Genomic DNA, 21348 nt, shown 5'->3' with positions numbered 1-21348 from the left:
GCAGGAGGTGCTCTTGGGTGACAGGAGATTGTTTCAGGTGACAAGGAGTTGGTCTTAGATGACCAGAAGATGGTTTTAGGTGGGCAGGAGATGGCCTCAGGTGTCTGGGAGGTGGTCTTGGTTGATTGGGAGGTGGTTTTAGGGACCAGGAAAGAGTTTCGAGCGGCCAAGAGGGCCCCATCCTGCCTGTGGTGCAGCCCTAACTGGTGAGGGTCTGTGCCCAACTGTCCTTGCTGCAGGGACCTGGGGACACAGGGGTGGGGCTGCACAGCCTCCCTAGGGGGAGGACATCACATAGGCCCTGGTCCTGTGATCCCTGTCAGGGGACATCGTGTGTGTCCTCACTGTGGGGTGTGGGGTGCAGTGGCCTTCTCCCAGCATGGGGACATTGAGCACCCATGGCCAGTGGGAACAAAGACCGAGATCTGGTGCAGCTGAGGGGCTGTGGGTGCCCCCTCTGTGCTGGACTGTAACAAACCCTCCTCTTCCTCCACAGCCTTGCCAGCAGCTGCCTCACCAGGATGAAGGGGACAGCCAATGTCAACTCCACCGGCCGCAGCCCCTTCCAGTCTGCCATCCCAGTGCCCCGTGCCATAGCCCATGGCAAACTGCACCCCACAGCCCCTCTGAGCACCCCGGGGTCCCCTGTCCTCCACAGGGCTCCGTCCCCTCGGCCAGGGAAGCTGCCAGCCCCCAGTCCCAAGACTCTCAAGCCCAAAGCCACTGGCAAAGCTGCTGGCCATGAGCTGGCCGAGGGCAGGGAGGGAAGCCCCGGTGTCCCTGCTCAGGGAGGGCAGAAAGCCCCGTCAAGATCCCTGGTGTCCCCTGGGAAATGGCCAGAGGCAGTGGGCAGTGGGAGGAGAGGGGCAGGCAGGGTGGGGGAGCTCACTGAGCTGTGCAAAGCCCCCCTGGCACAGGGCAGGGGTGGGGGGCGGCTGGGAGGGTCCCCTGGGAAGGGCAGGGGAGCAGCCCCAGCAGGGACAGAGGATGAGTCTCATGGTGGCTCACAGGGGAGGGGACCTGTGTTTGGGTCAGGGGCCATCACTTTCTCCTCAGGGCCCCCACACAGCCACCCCATCACTGCCACTGTGGCACCCTTCCAGTACCGGTGAGTCCCTGGGGATGGGGGGCACGGGATGGGGGTGCCTTGGGACGTGGGGCTGTGGGGGGCATGGGGACAGGGGGCTGGGGGGGACATGGGGACAGGGGGCTGGGGGGGACATGGGGACAGGGGGCTGGGGGTGCGTAGGACATGGGGCTGTGGGGGGCATGGGGACAGGGGGCTGGGGGGAACATGGGGACAGGGGGATGGGGGGGACATGGGGACAGGGGGCTGGGGGTGCGTAGGACATGGGGCTGTGGGGGGCATGGGGACAGGGGGCTGGGGGGAACATGGGGACAGGGGGATGGGGGGGACATGGGGACAGGGGGATGGGGGTGCCTAGGGACGTGGGGCTGGGGGTGCCTAGGGACGTGGGGCTGGGGGTGCCTTGGGACATGGGGCTGGGGGGGACATGGGGACAGGGGGCTGGGGGGGACATGGGGACAGGGGGCTGGGGGTGCCTTGGGACATGGGGCTGTGGGGGACATGGGGACAGGGGGATGGGGGGGACATGGGGACAGGGGACTGGGGGTGCCTTGGGACATGGGGCTGTGGGGGACATGGGGACAGGGGGCTGGGGGTGCCTTGGGACATGGGGCTGTGGGGGGCATGGGGACATGGGGCTGTGGGGGGCATGGGGACAGGGGGAGGCAGGCAGGCCCAGCAGGGGTGGCCATGGGAAATGGTGGGGTTGGGTCAGGGGGCTCTGTGCCAAAAGGAGGTTCCCACTGGATTTGGGGTGCTGGGGCTCCTAAGTCACCCATGGGAGATTGATGTGGGGCAGGGGATGGACTCATTGGGGAATAGGGTGCCCTGGGACCCCTTGCCATGAGACCAGTGTTCCCAGACCATGGCAGAGCCTATAGCTCCAGGTTCTCATCTCCTGGGGCCAGTGTCCCTGATCACCCACCCTTACCCCCTCTGCCCACAGGCTGCAGGAGGACCGGGAGCATGAGAGGGCCACGTCCCCGGGTGATGAGTGCTCCAGTCCTGAGAAGGGATCTGACCCCAAGCCCAGAGGCCTGAGTGAGTCCAGAGGGGTTGGTCAGCAGTGTGGGTGTCCTGCTGGGGGGCTCCCGTGACAGGGCCAGGGGACAGAGGCTTGTGCTGGAACGGGAGGAGCCAGGGCTGGAGGGCAGTGGGGTGTGGGGGAACCCTCACACTGGAGGTGCCCCAACTCCCCTGGGAAAGGCTCGTCTGCAGTTCCTGCATCAGGTGACCTCCGTGGCCAAATCCCTACACTGTGAGGAGCACAGGGGACTGACCCCTCTGGGGACGGTGCCAGGACATCACCCCTGCTGGCTCCTTTCCCTCCGCAGTTTCCCGGCGAGCTCCAGGAATGACCCATTTCCAAGGAGCGGCGCGGAGGGACCGGGGGCTGCCCACACCCACCACCGGGTCACCCCTTTCTCGAGGGCTGGATCCCAACTCCTCGCCGCAATGCCGAGGCCACCCCGGTCCCCTCTGGCGCTTGCTTTAGGGGAGATTTTGGGGAGGCGGGTCCAGGGGGGATGCTGGGGCGGCGGTTGCCAGGGCAGCGGCAGCGAAGGATGGCGGGATGCTCCAGAGATGTGCAGAGAAGGGGAAAAAGAGCCGGGAGCTTCACCGGGTGATTTGAAGGGACAGAAGTCGGTCAGATCCACGGTGGCTCCTGGCAGAGCCCGACTCTGACCTGGGGTCCCAGTACTTCAATCAGAGAATAACAGCGCTGAGCCCCGATTTGGAAAGTGCTGAAGGCAGCGGGAAGCGGGAGGGTGTTCCAGGAGGAAGCAGGAGGGAGCGAGCGGGGCTGGCATGCGCTCAGCGCAGCTGCCCTGCTCCTTGGGGAGCTTTTGGGACAAAGCCGAGCGGGTTCGGCCCCGGGGAAGGGGCCGGATCCTTTCCCTCCCTCCGTGCCTGCTCCAGCTTCCCCTGCCCGCGGCACCTCCCACGGCTCGGCTGGGCCCAGAGGGAACAGGGGACATTGGGAGAGCCCAAGAATCACCTCAGCAGCCCCAAAACGACACAACACCCGCAGATCTGCCCCCAACAACAGGCCCTGCAGCCAACAGCCCTCCCCCGAACCCCGAGTGGCTTTGGGGTGCAGCCTGTGCACCCACCCTGCCCCAGCAGCACCTCTTAGGGCAAATCACCCTATTTTGGGGCACCCTTTACTGTCCCAGCCGGGTGGAGTTATTTTGGGACTCTTCAGCACTACCATTGACCGAGCCCGGGGTGGGCTGGGGGCTCGCACCACCCCCGCTGCTCCCGGCCTTATCTCGGCAGCAGCGATGGGGTCTAATGCAATATTTCCCGGCGGTTGCCATGGCAGCCCGCGTGAGGTCACCAAATAGACTTAATTCAGCCCTCCCAAGGGACGGGTAATTAATGAAAAATGATGATAACCAGATCCCACTCCCCTCCTGCCCCCCGCCTTTAATTCCCTAGGATCAGTGGAGAGGCCCTGCTGGGTTTGGGGGCCACAGTGTCCCTCCCGGGATTCCTGATGCCACCCTGGGCTCTCGCTGCACAGTTTGGGGAGAAACGGGGATGTTTTGGCCCCCCTGGGAATGGGTGCGCAGTGTCTAGATGGGTGTGGGGTCCGTGGCGGGCGGGACAGGAGTGTGGGGGTCCCTTCAGCGCAGGGTGCTGGGGCGTGGGGCCCCCGCGCTGGCTTCATCCGCCTCCCACCCAGCCCCCAGCACGTCCCTGCCTGCGAGGGGCCGTGGTCGCGGGGCCATGGCCGGTCCCGCGCTCGCCCCTCACGCCGCCCCGAGCGCGCTCCCGGGGTCCCGCGCGCTCCCTCCGCCCCGAGCCCGCCGCGCGCGCCCCCGCCCGGCCCCGCCCCGCCGCGCGCGCCCCCTCCCCTCCCTGCCCCCCTCGGGCGCGCGCGCCGCGCCCCGCCCCCTGGCCGCGCCAGAGGAGGGCGGGCCCTTTTTGTTCGCCCCTGACATTCCGCTGGTTCGCAGTGTCCTGCCGGCGGTGGAGCGGCGAGGTGGGGCCGTGCCGCTCGCCCCCCTCTCCCCGCAACCCAGCTCCCCGCCCGCGCCATCCCCTCCCCGCTCCGCCCCGGCCGGTGGGACGGGCGCTGACGGCGCCTCTCCCTCTGTCTCGCTCGGTGTGTCCTCGGTGCCGCAGCAACAGCAGCAGCGCCTGGCGGGTTAAATGGTTGCAGCGCGGGGATGCTGGGGAGCAACCTCAAGAGCCTTCCCGACGTGGAGCTGGGCGAGGAGGAGCGCGGCTTTCGGCGGGGCCCCGACGGCAGCACCGTGATGCCGAAGCGGGCGAAGGCGGCGGCGGCGGCGCCCGCGGGGCCGCGGGGCGCGGAGCTGCGCGTCTTCAAGGCGAGCAGCGCCGAGGGGCGGCTGCCGGCCGGCTCCAACCTGCGCAAGCAGAAGTCGCTCACCAACCTCGCCTTCCTCACCGACGCCGAGAAGAAGCGGCAGCTCTATGAGCCTCGCTGGAGCGACGACATGGCCAAGGCGGCAGCGCCGGGGGCGGCGGCGGCGGGGGGCGGCGGGCGCGGCGGCCCCCGCGGGCGGGACGCGCCCGCCATGTCGCGGAGCCTGTCCCGCTCCGAGCACTCGCTGCTGTCGCCGCGCCCCGCCGGCCCGGCCAAGCCGCCGCCCGCCGGGAAGCCGAGCCGCATCCCCCGCGGGCCCTACGCCGAGGTGAAGCCCCTCAGCAAGGCCCCCGAGGCGGGCGGCGGCGGCAAGTGCGATGACGAGTTGCTGGGCGGCAAGGCGCCGGCGGTGGCGGCGGGCACCGAGGAGAAGCCGTACCTGAAGGTGGACCCCGAGCTGGTGGTGACGGTGCTGGGCGACCTGGAGCAGCTGCTCTTCAGCCAAATGCTGGGTGAGTGCGGCCGGCGCGACCGCCGGGCTCGACGTCGAGATGGGAATGGCCAGAGGTGGCAGCTGGAGGCAGCTGGGCTCCTGGCACTCCGTGAGGACCCGCTGAGGGCGACCTCAGGGTCTTGAAGTGAAGGCAGGCTGAGGGGAAAGGAGTTATCAGCCTCGGTGTCCCCAGTCACTTAGAATCACAGAATGGTTTGGGTTGGAAGAGACATCAAAGCTCATCCTGTTCCACTCCCTGCCATGGGCAAGGACACCTTCCACTAGCCCTGGTTGTTCCCAGCCCTGTCCAACCTGGCCCTGGCCACTGCTGGGCATGGCACAGCCACAGCTTCTCTGGGGACCCTGTGCCAGAGCCTTCCCACTCTCAAAGGGAGAATTTCTTCCCAATATCCCATTTACGCCTGCCCTCTGCCAGTGGAAAGCCATTCCCCCTTGTCCTGAAGTTCCGCTCCATCTCTCCTGGAGCCCCTTTGGGCACTGAAATGGGCTTTAAGGTCCCCCCAGAGCTTTCTCCAGGCTGAACATCCCCAGGTCTCCCAGCCTGTCTTGAGAGCAGAGGGGCTCCAGCCCTCAGTGCATCTCCAAGGCATGCTTGAGGGAAGGTGCTGTCAGCTGCCTCTTGCTTGGAGGAAAGGCAGTTCCTCCTCACAAGGAGCAGTGGCAGGTGGTGGTGGAGCTTGTCCTCCCCCACGTGTCTTGTCGGCCATCCCTTGTCTCAACACCCACCAAACACGATGGAGGCTGCACAGCCGGGTGCCACAGCTGCTCCCCACCATCAGCGTGGCTCGCCCTGGGGGTGACCTTGGGAAGCTGCTGCTGGAGGTGCTGTGCGAGGGGCTCATGCTGCTGCTCCATTTTGGGCAGATCCAGAGCTCCACTGAGGTCTGGGTCTCCGGCAGAGGAGGGTCTCCAAGGATGCTGCTACAGGGTTTGTGTGAGCTGATTTCGGGCTGTGGCTGCCTGAAACCTGCTTTGCTATCCCTGTGGGTTTGATCCCTGGCTTGCTGTGTGCATTGTGTGGGTTTCCATGAGAACAACGAGCACTGGCCCAGAGCTGGCTGTGCCCCAGACCTGGGGACCCAGTGCCCCATCATGGGCTGCAGTGCTGGGTCTCGGTGCAGGTGAGCCCAGCCCTTGCCATTCTCTGGTGCTGCATGCTGGTCTCTAGGAATTGTGGCTGCCTCGGCAGCCCTCTGTTTCCCACTGACACCTCATCTCCCCTGCATCCCCCAGCAGTGCCTGGGTCTTGGCTGGGCAATGACTGTGGGGGCTTCTGGCTCTGAAGAGCTGTGCTTGGTCTGGCAAACTGGCATGAGAAGGTGGCAAGGGAGCCGTGCAAACTGGCATGAGAGAGTGGCAAGAGAGCTGTGCACAGCCATCATGGTGCTCACGGTGCTCAAGCTGGCTGGCTGGAAAGCCCTGGTGCTTGGTGGTGGTGGGGGAGCAGCAGTACAGGCAGGACTGGTGTGTCCAGTCCTTTCAAGTTCCCTGCCTGGACCTCTTTTTAGGGGGTCGGGAGTTTCTCTGGTGCTTGAGCTGGCTTGAGATGCCTTGTCCTTGCTGTGTGATGAAGAGAAAGGGGAGAGATTTGCTGTGGCTGGGCCCTGAGGGAGGTGGTTTGGAGATGTGGAGCTGGAGTGTGTGCTGGAGCCAGGCACCTGGAAAGCCACATTTGCAGATTCCACTTCCCTGCATACCCCTGGCTGCTTCAGGAGCCTTTGGGGTGTCACAGCCCCAGCTCCAGCAGGGCTCTGGCACAGTGTGCACCAGTGTGTGCTGGCACAGAGGCATGGAGCCTCCCAGAGCATTGCCCTTGGCCCCCAGCCACAGGGCCAGCAGCAGTGCTGTCCTTGGCAGGGTCTGCCCTCATGCTGGGGCATCCCAGGGCTCACAAATGGAAGCCACAGGGTGAGCTCTGGGCCTGGGCAGGCAGGCTGTGGGGATAAGCAGGGGGGATGCAGGAGGTCAGGCTGGCTGTGGGGGCTCAGGCTGCCCCAGTGGTCCCACAGCTGGGTGTACAGCCATCCATCCTCAGGCCTAATGCTGTGGCAGCACCAGATGCCATGGGAGCAGGGCAGGATTGCAGGAGGATTTGTCACTTAGGGGACTAACAGACTGCCACTCCCTGATTTGGGATGCCTGGGGGAATCTCAGTGTCCCCCCATGATGCTCTGCTCTTAGGTGGGAGTTTCCTCAGCATTCCCAAGAGAAATCCTTGTGGGACTGGCCCACGTGGGAGTGACTCCCAGTTTGTGGTACTCTGGAGTACCAGAGATCCAAGAAGGATCTTGTGCACACACTGAGAAAGATCATGGTTGTGGAAGTGCCCCCAGTAACTGATTTGGTTTCTGGGGTGTTGCCAAACCTCCACCTGTATCAGTCAGGGCTGACTTTGACCTTGGGAGGTGTTGAACATCCTTTTGGACTGCACTTAGCATCTGAAGGCTTGGTCAGCTGGTCTGTGAGGCCCAAACTCTGCCAGATCTGTCCTTTGTGTATTGCCAATAATTTTCCAAGACATTTGAACTGGCAGGCTTCCTGCAGGGGGGATCGAGGGCTGTGTCCAGAGTTGGATGGGGAGAGCATCTGGGGTGGACAGAGCAGGAGCTTCACCCTGCTGAAACTCCCCTTCTATGGGGCTGTACTTGCCACATTCGTGGGAGTTGTGATGTTGAATCACACCTACTTAGCCAAGCCAGCCATGACCTGGCACACCCATGCCAGCCTGTGTGGTGGGGATGCCACCAGGAGCCTGGGATGATGAGAGGAGGGAGCTGTGTGACAGTGGTGCTGGCACAACCACAACTCGAGGTTGTGTAGACGCACGCTGAGCCTCCAGACCCCTTTGCTTGCAATCCAGGCAGATGAAGTCTTCCTCAATGGTGATGGTGCCTTCCACAACCTGACTTCCCCAGGAAAAGGTGGTTCCTGTGGTGGAGATGGACCCAGAGGGAATGGGATCCCAGGAGAGCTGGATTCAGGAGAGTGGGCTTCACACCCTGCCAGGGTTGGTGAGGAGCACCAGGAGAGGGGCTTTCTCCTGGTTGCTACAGGAGATGCTGTGGAGGGAGGAAAGGAAGGTCTTTGCTGTTTTCATCAGTCCCTTTGGCAAACAAAACATCAGCCTGAGCTGTTTGGCAATGTCTGCTGAAGGACACCCTATCCAGAATGGCATGGAAAGAGCCACAAGCTTGGTTTGTGCTGGGAAGAGAGAGGAAATTGCGGGGACTTCCAGCCTCTGCAGATATACATGGTTGTCCTTGAACTGCTGACCTGTGTTGAGAAGCCCATGAGCTCCTGGCCCTGCCAGCCACAGTGGCTTCCAGAGACCTTGTGTGTTCAGTCTCCACACCTGAATTCTCATCTCTGCCTCACACTTCTCCTGCCAGAAGCATTCCCCAGCCTCTTGGCCAAAAATACAGTTTATTCAGTCGTGGCCAAATGTTACCTCTCATTCAGTCACTGCCTCTGCCTCATGTGTTTGATGCCACTGAAGCCTTTGTAGCTGAACCACGTTTAAAGAGCAGCCTGCGCAAGCCAGGAGAGGTCACGGGCGCACAGCAACCACATGTGCTTTGTAGAGGCTATTTCCATCATCCAAATTACACGTTTTGCATCAACCAAAGGCTGAGGCTTCTCATCAAAACTGCCTGGCAGCTGGGGCTGCTAATTACACCAGTGCCCAGCCACAGGATGAAGGGGACAGAGGGCACGTGGCCAGCGTGGTGGAAGAGCTGGCTGTGCAGAGCTCACCCTGCTCGTGTCCACGTGTGATGGACTGGGCTCATCAGGTGCAGGGGCATTTGTGTACAGGCTGTGCCTGTGGTGCCCGGTGTGATGGTTGCACTTACCTAGAGCTCCCCAGGGCACCTCTGAGATGCTGCAGCTGCTTTCTGCAGCCATTTCCTTGTCCATCTCTTGCTGGATGTGGTGCCTCTTAAGTGGCTGCTAATTCACATCAACAAATAAGTGGTCAGTGTTGTGTGGGCCAGAGCCCAGGTGGACACACGTGAGGTCCCAGTGGAGATGGTGTTCCCCGAAATGCTCTCTGCAGGAGTCTGCAGCCCTGCCAAACTCTTCAGTTGCAGCATCTCAGTCCTGCAGCCCCCAAGTGGGCCATGCTGCCCTTCCCCAGCAGGGATGTCCTTGCTGGGCAGTACAAAGCCATGGGGAGTTGTAGCTTTGTGGTGCCAACACCCAGGCAGGACAGAGCCCGCTGTGCTCAGGCTGGTGCTGGGTGGGCACTGGGTGCCAGCAGCCCCTCAGTGGTGGGGAGGAGAGCCAAGGGCTGGAATGGGCAGATGGGCTCTGTGACAGGCGGGAGCTGTGTGTTGCATCTGACTCTGGTTTAAAAAGTGAACCACAGTGCAGAAAGGACTGGCATCTGACATGTCCCATGCAAGGACATTCCTGACCCTGATGGAGATGGGAGCCAAGTTACTCCTTTTTGATTGCTATCCTTGCTGGGAAACACACAAGGGGGGATCAAGGAAGCACTTCCGCCCCATGGCATTCCTCCCTCTGCCCCACGTTGTTCCTGCTGGTTTAATTAAGCACTAATGTGCCCCTGGCAGCACTGGGCAGCAGTAGCCAGGCTCCCTGGCAGGAGACCATGAGGAGGTCAGAGACCAAGTAGCTCTTCACAGCAATGAGAGCGGGTTATTGCCTCATAAAGTGCTGCGGCTGTCCTGACACCACTAATGATATTCCTCTCTTAAGGTCCCTGTGTGACAGCATCTGAGTGACGAGGTCATTGGGATGGGGATTGATTTCCCTTTGCCCACAGAGCTGGACTCCTGCCTTTGGGGTAATAGTGAGGAGGAAGGGGAGTGGTACACAGTTGTATTGCTACTTCCAGCCTGCTCTCAGGAGCTGACAGCAAGTAGTAGATGTCTGCTTTCTCCAGCTGAGATGGCTGCAGTGACTGGGGAGAAGATCTGGAAATGGGATCCAAGGGCCGCCCCAGAGCTTCTGCTGAAGCTGTTTGGGATGTGCTCTGTTCCCAGTGATTATGGCAGTGTGGAAAAGGGGCTGAGAAAAAAATAAATCCAGATTTGTCTTTCAAAATTTCCTATGGAAAGGTAGCAGAGCAAACACTTGAAAACAAACATATTTGTGGATGCACTACTGAAAGAAAGTTCTCCCCAAAGAGCCTGAAAATCCCTGATCAAATGGGGCTTTCACAGTGACTGCCTATATCTCGCCCCCAAATCCAACATGGCTAAAAAGAAAATATGCAAATAAATAGAAAATTGTGGAAATTCTGGAAGTGCTATTTGGGTTCTGCTGATGGGATATGACCACAGTGGGACCTGGGTGATGCCTCCTCAAGGCTTTAAAATCCCATGGCTGTGACTGCTGAGTGCTGCTGGGATGACCCAGTCCACCCATGGCTCCTGCCTGGTCCTGGTGCCTCATGAGCAGCTTGCTTCTGTGTGAGGGGCACTTGGAGAATCGTGGGCAGTTCTGGGTCCTTCTGGAGACCGTCCTCCACATGCCTCTGTTCCCTATTTTGTGTATTTGGCTGCTCATGCTGTGGCATGTATCTCTGTGCCCACAGCACTCCCTTGTCACAAGTCCCCCCACCATCAATGTCCATTTAGGTTCCCAGCTCTTTGTCTTCCTGTGCAGCTTCTCATGGTGCCAGCAAACAATGTCCCTGGTCCCTTCTACCTGCAGACCCCCCTGCCCACTCTCACTTGAGCATCTGAGGGCAGCCCTTGGCTGATGCTTGTGCCCATTGCATGGGGGAGGATTTGTTCCAGCTCAGCACAGAATCAGAGCCTGCACACCCTCTGAGGTGTGTAAGCTGTGAGTGATGCCAGTGACAGCCTGTTTGCCATGGCCAGCATGTGCCTCCTGGCCTCCCTGGCTCAGCTGTGGCTGTGACAGGGCAGTTTGCTGTAGGGCTGCAGTCTTGGGATCAGGATTGCCTGGCTGTGTGCTGTCAGGTGGACCCACTGGCACATCCTCTGAATCAGTCACTTGTCTGGTCCAGAGTGTGTTTTGTGGCACTGTGCTTGTGGCTTTTGGTGTCCTGAACATACAGTCAGTGTCCTGCACACAATGTGCATGTGTGGTGTTCCTAGTCCTGGTGACTGCAGTGTCCTGGGCTGTGTGTGTGTGGTGTTCCTGGTACCTGTGACAGTGGTGTCCTGGGCTCTGTGTGTGGTGTTCCTGGTACTGGTGACAGTGGTGTCCCATGGCCATGTGTGTGTGCTGTTCCTGGTATCAGTGACAGTGGTGTCCTGGGCTCTGTGTGTGGTGTTCCTGGTACCTGTGACAGTGGTGTCCTGTGCTCTGTGTGTGTGGTGTTCCTGGTATCAGTGACAGTGGTGTCCTGGGCTGTTTTAATGACAGCTGTGCAGTGAGCTCTGGGTGTGTGGTGTTCCTGGTACCTGTGATAGCAGTGTCCCATGGCCAGGTGTGTGGTGTTCCTGGTACCTGTGACAGTGGTGTCCTGGGCTCTGTGTGTGCAGTGTTCCTGGTACCTGTGATAGCAGTGTCCCATGGCCATGTGTGTGCTGTTCCTGGTACCTGTGACAGTGGTGTCCTGGGCTCTGTGTGTGCAGTGTTCCTGGTACTGGTGGCAATGGTGAAGCTGCTGAGCCTGGATCAACACCCTGGGTGGAGTGAGGATGGCTGCATCCCTCTGTGGTATCTGAGTCCTTGTCCTCTCCAGGCTTCACACCTTGGCTGTGTCTCCTGCAGAGCTGTGGGGACACAGGGGAGCAGATTATGGTGCTGTTCTGCCATATCCCCCACCCTGCAGAGTCACGTCCTCCTCCAGACACACCGAGCAGCTCTCCCGGGGGAGCCAGGGAAGGGGTTGCCAGTTCCCTGCCTGGAAAGCAGTGAGCTTGGGAGGGTAGAGGATGTGTGAGGCTCACAGCTCGGCTGAGAGGCTCAGTGTTGCCTCGTGGTGGGGTGGAGGGGCAAAAGGGAGAGCAGGGCTTGCCCAGGCTGCTGCATTGCAGCTCGGAGCACGGAGCTGAGCAGGAGGGGAGCTGGGAAGGCAGGGATGCTGCAGCCGTGAAGCTGGGAAGTCAGGGGATGCTGCATTGCAGAGCTGAGATTAGAAGCTGTGCAAATGGAGATGTGCTTGTGTCAGGGTGGGTGTGACACTGAGGTGCCCAGTGCCCACTGATTTGCTGGTCCTGCCTCTAATCCAGTTCTTCCACATTTTGTTTCACGCCAGCATTTCTCTCATTCCTTGTGCTGGTATTTGTCTTGTTCAATTGAGGGCATAATGTATTTTTTATTACTTCAGGAGGAGGACTGAGATTCATCTCCCACTGAAGGACCTGCTGGAATCCACACAGGGAAGCTGAGCAGAAGCTCAGCATGTTTGGTGAGGACATTTTCCCTGCTCCTGGGAGCAGCCATGGATCGGGGAGGTGGCTCCAGAGCCTTGTGGCCCTGGCACAGCATGGCATGTGAGCTCCCTGGAGGGGGGACCTGGGCAGACCTTGGGCACACACATGCTCCCATGCTGCCCAGTGAAATGCAGATGTGTCCCGCAGCTGGACATGTGCCTCCACCACTGTGAACATGTGAGCATGCCAGCACGTTGGGAGCACAGGATTTTCCACCTGGCATAGGTATCAGTGATTCTTAATCACTCCACATTGCTCTGGTGTTGTGTCAGCCTTGTTATCTCTCTTCTTAGCAGTCCTGCTTATCCAGAGGTGGGCACTTTGCAGTCCTCCTCTGTACCTGTGAGGGTCTGGCCTCAAGCATCCCTGTGAAATTACAGAAAGATTTTGGCAAATCCAGAAATTAGTGTCTGAAGATGTAAGGTAGGGCTGCTCTGCCTTCCCCTCAGGCTGGATCTTGCCCGGTGGGCAGGGAGGGGATGGTGAGCTGGCTAGGAGGGACCCAGGAGGCGCCTTTCAGTGGGGAACTGAAATTGAGGGTTTGAGCTGTGCTCTCGGAGCTGTGGTTCCCCGGCAGGTTGGGAGCTGACTCGCAGCCACAGGTGACGCAGCGGGAGCGCCGGGCACTGCGCCAGCTCCCTGGCTCCCCCGCCCTCGGCTGGCTTCGGCTCTGGGATCACAACCTCTCGTGCTTGGTGAGCTGGAAGGATGGCATCAGATCCTTGCTGAAGCTGCTGGAGGTTCTGGTTGTTTTCATGTAAGCCAGAAAAACGGGCTGAGCTGTGCTGTGGGTGCTGCAGCCTGTGCTGTGGGAACTGGAGGGGAAATTATAGAACCATAGGATGGTCTGGGTTAAACCATTAGAGATCATCTTGTTCCAATCCCTGCCACTGGCCAGGACACACTTTGACTAGCCCAGGTTGCTCTAAGTCCCATTGAATGTGACCTTGAGCATTTCCAGGGATGGGGCAGCCACTGCTTCTCTGGGCAACCTGTGGCAGGGCCTCACCACCCTCACAGGGAAGAATTTCTTCCTAATCTCTAGTCCATCTCTAGTCTCCATTCAATATAAAACTGTTCCTCCTAACTGCAGCATGGCAGATGGGTAGTACCATATCTTTAGCACTGGAGAAATGTAGAACCACCTTTATTTCTCATGTCAGCCCTGCTGGCTCCCACCCTACATGCTTGGTGTCTGGAGAAGCTGCATATCCCACCTCTGTTCATCTTATGCAAGGTTGTGTCATCAAGAGTGACAAAGCTGGCAGTGAGACCCTGTAACCAGAGAAGCTTTTTCAAGAGCACCCAGTCATGGCCAAACCTGGCCCTTACTGGTTCTGTTGGGAGCCCAGACTGCCTGAAGCTCACACCTCTGCTTTGTCATGGGCCTCAAGCGTCCCTGGCACTGGCTCTGCCCCAGCCTGGCACTCCCAGTTCCACGAGCTGGCTTGAGGCACGTTCTGAGCTGTGGTGCAGGTACAACTCTGTTGCTGGCTATTTATAGTGTGTGAGCTTCAGCACTGCTGTGCACTGAGAATAACTCACTGAGGAGACACTTCTCAAAATCACACGTCCGTCGCCCATGCGCAGCGTCATCGTCTCAGCTTCCCACATGGCAGCTTGGGGCTTGTCTTGGTGCTATGCCAGCCCAGTTTGATACTAAAAGGGGTTCACCCTGGTGTTTTTCTGGCCTGGAGATTCAGCTAGTTAATTATGGCAGGGTTTTCTTGTCAGGACATCATCAGCTTTTGCAGGGAGTGTGGTGAGGGGCAGTTTGGGCTCTGTAAAACCCATCTGACAGAGAGCAGCCCTTTCACAGCCCAGCGTGTGAGATGCAGGCACTGGCAGGGAGGGATGTGCATGGGGAATGCAGGAACCCGCTCTTCGGGCTGGAACCTGTGATGATGAAACCCATCAGCTGAATGAACCCCTCGGGCTGGAAGTGTTAGGCCTGCCGGGGTATTTCCAGTTCACTTTATCTCTGGCCTGGTGTTAAATTTCCAAGCTGATGCAAACAAGTGGAAGAGCAGATAGCGGCTAATTCACATTGATCCCTGGATGCCGGAGCTCCCGAGGTGAGCTGGGGCTGGCAGGAAATGTGCTGTGGGCCATTCCATGGGGCCAGCACGTCCCTCCCCGGCTGTTTCCCGGTGTGCTGCCGCAGGGCACACGTGTTCAGCCTCGTGGATGCTTGCTCCCACATCCCGAGGTTTCTCCCAGCTTTGGTGGTTCAGAGCCTGAGGCAGCAGTGCCAGGGTGGGTGCAGAGTCATGGGCTAGGCTGGCAGTGGTGAAATCAGCTAAGGCAGGGTTGTTTTGGCAGGCTCCAAGGTGGGAGCACTGCTTTGTGGGAGGGGAGACAACAAAGTTCCCCTCATCTTAAAAGCAGGAGGAAAGGCATTTGACAGATTCTGGCTGGAAACTGGGACAGTCCAGCCCTGCCAGGGCAGGGCCAACATGGAGCCAAGCATGCTGAGGCCACCATTGGCACAGGACCCCTGGGCACCCAGCTGTGGCCTTTCACAGCCACCTTGCATTGCCCTTCACTGCACCAAGGGAGTGACGAGGAGATGGCTCCAAACCCCCAACAGGCAGTGCAGAAGCAAGGGAAATAATGAAGTTCAGCTTCCTCATCTCAGCAGGGAGGACAGACAGATGATGTCCTGCAAACTTCTGCTGCCGTGAGCCCAGAGGAGCGTGTGCTGAATCCTGAGGAGCTGGACTTGCACTGCAGCTGAACTGTGCAGGGCTTGAGGTTTGTGCAGACTAAAGGATGGGAGGAAATTGAGTCTGGCTCTGTTTGGCTTGGTGCTTTCTGTCCTGCTGGATCAGGGCAGGGTTGCTGGAGGGAAACAGCTGTGGAGAGTCAGTGGGGACAGCCCAGGGCTTTTCTCTGGGGCTGCCCCATTCCCTGGGTATGCTGAAAGGTGGCTGCCCTGCATCCTGCCTCTCCCAGACCCCAGATTCATTTAAAAATGTAACAAAACCCTTCCAGGGAATCGGAGTCACCCGGTACAGGCTGTGCATTGCACATCAGGGTGGGCAATGAGGAGAGGACCTGGGGGCAGAGGTGCCAGTTGGCACCTGTTGGCTCCTGGTGGTTTCTCTCCCAGACAATGTGTACATAGGCTCAGTGGGGTTAAAATCCATCCTGGCCTGGAGAAGTGTGATTGCTGGCCAAGGGGAAGTACTAGCATTTGCCTGACTCTGAGCAGGCCTGAATCTTCTCTGCCTCGGGCTGTACATTGCCTGGAGCTCACAGCTCATCAGTTTAAGGTCCTTTGGTAAATTCCATTTTGGTGTCTCATCCTGGGTTGTGTGAGGCTGGATTTATCACTGTCTGGACTCCTGTCTCCTACTGTGGTGGTTGGATGCATCAAAAGCTGACTGTATCCTGACCCTGTGGGGAGGAGCAGTGCCCAGGACCTACCCCAGGCCTCTTGCTCCTCAGCTCTGTGCCAGCAGTGCCATGGGCATGGCTGGGGTGGGGCGGTGAGGGGCCTGCCCTACATGGTCCCTCACCTTTCTCCCCAGGGCTCTGCCCTGTGCCCCAGCAGTGGCAGGGATTGCTGTCAGGCCAAAGCTGGTGTCCTTCAACACTCCAGGCTGAGTACAGCAGCTGTTTGGGGGCTCATTCACCAGCAGACCAGGACCCTCCCTCCTTACAGGCTGGATCATCTGGAGGAGGGCAGACTGTCCAGCAGCAGCACCTCCAGCCATCTCATTTCCATTTCCCTGAGCCCTTTTAGCTGTGTTTTTGCTGTGCTGTGCCAAACAGCGTCCCAGGACTGCTGAAGCACTAATATCCATCATCTGGCCGCGGTCTGTAGAGCACTCAGAAATCTGGTGATATTTTCAGTGAAGTTTTCCAAGCTGAGCTTATTGGCTCATGGGCATCTGCTCCCAGATGTAGAACATGTGGCTGATTTCTGCAAGGGGAGGGGAATGGCCCCACTCATAAAGCAGCATGGGGGATGAGTGAGGGAATCTCATCCTGGAGCCTGTGAGATGCTTTCAGGACTGTGCAGAGTCGGGCCTGGAGGTTGGGCTTTTAAAGCTGCTCCTCTGAAAGCAGAATCTGCAGTGAGAGGTCACTCATCAGATGTTATGGTGGGGAAAATACAGTAACCTGGAGGCAGGATTTGATCTCAGCTCAGCTGCTGTTTGCACCACTGGGCACTTCCCACCCTGTTCACTCTCACAAATGAACAGCAGGTAACTGGTGCAAACAGTCCCTGTGCTAAAATCAAAACGGGTGAAACTCTGGGGGTTCCTGCAAACCTCCCTGCCTGGAACTGAGAAAGGAGCACTGGCTAAATGTAATGGCACATGAACCCTGAGCTCCAAATCAAAAGTAAATTTACAAAGCAGCTTTTCCTGCCTCACATTCCCAGGTGGAACAGGGTAATGTGTTTCCAAGCCCAGCTGCTCTGTGCTGCAGCAGTGACCAGCAGAGCTCTCTTTGCTCTATTCCCCATTTGTCCATTGCTGCCTTCCAGGGGCAGAGGTGTGGGTTTATTTTGTGGCTGAGATTCTCATTCCCTTTGTGGGAATAAAGCAAATTGTGTTTGGTTGACATTCTCTGTAACTTCAAAGTCAAATAAAATCTGGGTTGCCAGCTTCTTTTTGTGTTTCAGGAGATGCCTGTTTTCCATCCCAAACCTTCCATGTTTTGCAGCTCAATAGCACATCCCAGACAATGGCTTTAGAAATCAGACGCCTGCATTTTGGGCCCACAGTGCTGAGGCAACGCCAAGTGGTGCATGGGGTGCCAGAATTTGTGCACATGGGGAGAGAGAAGGAGGAGGACAAAAAACTTGCTCTGATGGGATGTTTCCACAGAGATCATGGTAATGATCTTCCATTTCCATATAGCTTTTCATCCTCTGGCACAGTGTGCTCACTCGTAAGCCGATGCTGCTGCACACATCCTGTGTGGAGAGTGCAGCAGCTGTCCTCAAAAATCATGTTGTAAGAGGGAAGCTCTGGAACAGCAGAGAGGGATCTGCCTGGGGGTGAGAGTGACTGCAGAGATGCAGGAAGGATGTTAGGAAGAAATGCATTACTGTAAGTGTGGTCAGGCCCTGGCACAGGTTGCCCAGAGAAGCTGTGGCTGTGCCAGCCCTGGAAGTGTTCAGGGTCAGGGTGGATGGGGCTTGGAGGAGCCTGGTTGGGTAGGAGGTGTTAGGTCGAGATGGACTTTAAGGTCCCTTCCAACCTGAACTGTTCTGTGGTGATTCTGTGTCCCTGCACTGGGCAGGGCAGCACCCTTGCTGCTGTGCAAACACCATCTTAGTCCTTCCCCAGCTCAGCATCCCCTGTGGGGTGTGCCTCACATCAGCCAGAGTCCAGCTCTGAGCTGTGCCATGGCCAGACACGAGCTGGCACTTGTCTTTGTGGAGTGAGAGCCCTGTCAGGAGCTGGGAGCAGCAGCTGGGGTTTGTGGTCAGTGCAGGCTGCATCCCACACCGACACCCAGGGTTCTTTTCCTGCCTCATCCATCCCTCCTTCCCCTGGTTGCCATGCTAGAGGAGCTGTTAGGCCATGGAGGATCACAGAACTCTGAGGAGGGTCAGTGAGGCCGTGTCTGCTGCTGGAGTGTGCAGGAGGTTGGTTAATATTCAGTATTCCCTTGTCCTTCCAAGTGCCTCTCGCTTTCCAAGAGCAGGGAGGTGAGTCTGGAAGCTCTTCTTCTCCCCTGTGCTGAGATAGGTTTGTAAAAGCTACAGTTTCTTCTGCTTTTTTTTTTTTTTTTTCCCACCCTCTTTTCCTGCCCAGGCATTTTTCCCTGACCTGATGAATTTTTAAACAAAAACATGGTGAGGAGAGAACAGGAGAGAGGGGAGAAAACCCAGGAGAGGATATGAGGAAAAAATTCTGGTTTCCAAATCAGAGTGATTGCAAGTGGAAGTTTAGGTTGTGTTTTTAATTTGAAAGTTCCAACAAATTTTAAGTCACTTTATTGACAGGAGAAAATACCTTTCCTAATACTCTTTTTAACAAACTCCTGTTTTACAAGTAGAAATAATAGTAGTTGGTTGAAAAATGCCATGAAATTATGGAAGTAAAAGGCAGCTGCTGTGCTCTGTAATTCCCCCTGGCTGTGCTGGGGGTCAGTGCTCCCTGGAGGTGGGGGACTGAGGAGTGGGTGAGACAGACCCCCCTGCAGATGCCTCTGGATGCTTGTCTGCCTTTGCACAGGGATTGCAGGGTTGATCACCCACACGTGGTCACTTTGCACAGGGCAGAATGTGGACAGCTGTGGTTCCTTGCCTGGTGGTGCAGGGCACTGAGCAGATGCAGGACTTTGGGTGCAATGGGTCAGAATTTGGTCCAAATCCAAATTCTTCCAGCTGAAGAACTGCCTGGTTAGCGCTGGAGAAAGTGGAAGAAGGCAAGAGGGAGCACAAGGATGGAGGGGAGAGGTGGAGATAGGAGGGGAGGTTGGCACACCAGGGAGCCCAAATCCCATCACCAGGAGAGCTTGTCCTGCTCCATAAGCCAAGCTCTGACCTGCGAAAGTTTGAATCACCAATGAAGTTGTGAGATATCATGGACTCCTTTTTGTGCCATGCCTTGTCCCTCCAACATGTCCCACTGACACCAAGGCCAGGGCCCAGCCCTGGGACCAGCCACCAGTCAGGCCAGGCTGGTTTCTCACAGCTTTCACCTTGGCAGGTAGATTGAGTGTTGTTGGAAAACCAGCTGGTTGCTGGAAATCCACTGCTGTCACACTGTGCAGAGCAGAGAGGGCTCCTTGCAGATCTCATTGTATTTCAGGCTGGAAAAGAAAAAGAAACACTTTGTGGTAATTTTTTCAATGACTTTCCAATTTTTTTTTCTTGGTAAGCTGTCTGCAATCACTTACAGTGTTCCTGAAGGGATTAATTACTCACTGGAGCTCATTGTGCGTATTTCATATTCTGAACTGTTGGATGTGGTGTCTGCCTTGGATCGAGCGAGGGGTCACATGGCATTTCTTTTTCTATCCTTTTTCCCCTATTCTGTTCTATCTGTCAGGCTCCTGGTGTGAACGCTCCCCATTGCTGCTGCGGTGGGTGCTCGGTCAGCGCGCCGCACGTGATCCTGATTTCCCTGCTCTGAGCTGCTTTTTTCAAGGGAGTGCAGCCAGAATAAGACAAATTGCTTCCTTGTTTGAGTGACTTTTGGCTGATGCTTTCCCCCCAAGCTGTAGTGTTGGCTCGGTTCTCTTGCAGCAGTTGTGGCTCTGGGCTGTGCATCGTCAGTGCTTGGACAGGCCCCCAGAGCAAATTTGGGGGGAAGAGCTCAAAGCACATTGCAGAGCTGCTTCCCACGGCGAAGAGGGCTTGTGCTGTGCAGGCAGCCATTGCACGGAGCTGAGATATTCTTAGAGAAGATAAATCCCAGCTGCAGTGCTGCCAGGGACCCCTCTGCGCCATCCCTGAAGCGTGGCACTCCCAGGAGGGCCTGCCTGTGGGACGGTGTGCGCTGGCTCTGTGACAGCTCAGGGAATGGCATTGTCTCGAGCTTGGCTGGGGATCCCCGCTGCCCAAGTTGGGGCTGTAACTCCCTGTGCTCTCAGCATGCTTAAAGGGATCCTGCAGCCTGCAGGGGATGGGGCTTGTGTGTGTGTGGGGTCCAGAGGTGAGTGGCTGCTCTCCCATTGTGCCTGGAGGCTCATGGCTGCTGTCATCACATGTCACTCAGCCCCTGGTGTTGGCAGGTGCATTGTGAGGGCAGCCACAGGAGCTGCACAGGGGAAAGTCCAGAGGCTACACTGAAATCCCTTTGATTGGCACTGGTGTCTGACTGGGAGCATTTTCCACCCTGTCCATCCCACATACTGCCAGGCCCCCAGTAAAATCTGGAGTTGTAGGTGGAACAGCAGCTCTTTGCATAGAACAGTAGGGTGTGTCAGCATCCCTTCACTCACTAACACAGGTGGGGGAGGTACAGCACGCTGCCTCCATGCCAGCCCCTAGCCCCTGGGCAAGGACCAAGTGGTGGCTCCCACAAAGCTTTCTGGCCCCTTCCCTCCTGTGGCACAAATAGATTTCCTGAAGGAGACAGGACCTTCCTTCTCTGCAAATCACCTTTAGTGGGAAAAGCACAAGTGCTGCTCAAGAAAACCTTTCCCTGGTGGTAGGGACTCTCCCACCAGGAGTGTGCCTTGGGAGAGGGAGCAGGTCTGGAAGCAGTTGGAGGATGGTGTGGGCCGGCACCAGGAGTGGGCAACCATCAGTGCTAAGAATAGAGAGTTTATCTGCATCCCTCCCCCTGTGAAGGATGCTCGAGGCACTGTGCAGCAATTAACACAAGTTTGTAATAACACTGCTGGCAGATTGGCTGTGCAGCCTTTGGAGCTGGTGTCGAATTTGGCTGAGTGTGGATGCAGAGACTGCTGCTGCTGAGCTCCCCAGCACACACCCAGCATGTCCCTGGCACAGGGGTGGGAGGCACCGTTGTGGGGCAGCAGGATGCAGTCCTGGGTGCTGGGTGTGGAGCCCCAGGATGGGGAGAGATGTGGGGCTGGTGCTGCTCCTGGCTCCAGTGGGTCAGGTACCTTTCCCAGGGAAGTTTGGAGGAGCAGGTAACAAGGCCAGCAGAGGTAATGGCAGTGTTGGTGGGGAGGGGAGCAAGCTGAGGGCTGTGGCAGGGCATGATGCTCTGTACCCACTGACTGCAGTGAGGGTGTCCCTGGGGAGCTGGCACAGCAGGCCGGGGAGACCATCTGCACCGATCAGGATCACCCCATGCTCCCAACTCAGGTAGCAGGGTGCCTCATCCTGCCTCTGGGCAGGGGGCATGGGAGACCTGGGGAGTGCAGGAGGTCACTGTGTTGCTGTAAGAGCCATGGCACTCTCTTCAAGCAATCCTTCTGCCACTCACCATGCACAGCTCCATCTTTGGGAGGGTATGGGGGGTTTGATTTGGGGTGAGCATCACCTGATGCTGCAGACTGAAGGGACCCCAAAATCCATGATATGCATGTTGGTCTGCAGCCCTGCCTGGGCTGCTCTTGCAGATGCTGCCATGATTTTCAGGGTGAGCCT

General features: G+C 58.0%; 1 protein-coding gene across 3 annotated transcripts in view; it reads left to right on the top strand.

The window, feature by feature from the left end:
- The first annotated feature begins 496 nt into the window (after window positions 1-496).
- Window positions 497-21348, top strand: part of NAV1 (neuron navigator 1) — a 63000-nt gene continuing 42148 nt past the window's right edge. The window contains exons 1-3 of one of the 3 annotated variants that reach the window (XM_063178133.1): window positions 497-1108; window positions 2034-2128; window positions 4220-4936. In XM_063178133.1, coding sequence (XP_063034203.1) covers window positions 522-1108; window positions 2034-2128; window positions 4220-4936 — 1399 coding nt within the window. In that variant the 5' untranslated portion in view covers window positions 497-521. The other 2 variants (XM_063178134.1, XM_063178135.1) reach the window with 2 other exon arrangements.

The sequence above is a fragment of the Melospiza melodia genome, chromosome 28, assembly GCF_035770615.1.
Source record: "Melospiza melodia melodia isolate bMelMel2 chromosome 28, bMelMel2.pri, whole genome shotgun sequence".
NCBI lineage: Eukaryota > Metazoa > Chordata > Aves > Passeriformes > Passerellidae > Melospiza > Melospiza melodia.
The sequence above is the reverse complement of the archived record's forward strand: the minus strand, read 5'-3'. Positions and strand labels throughout refer to the sequence as shown.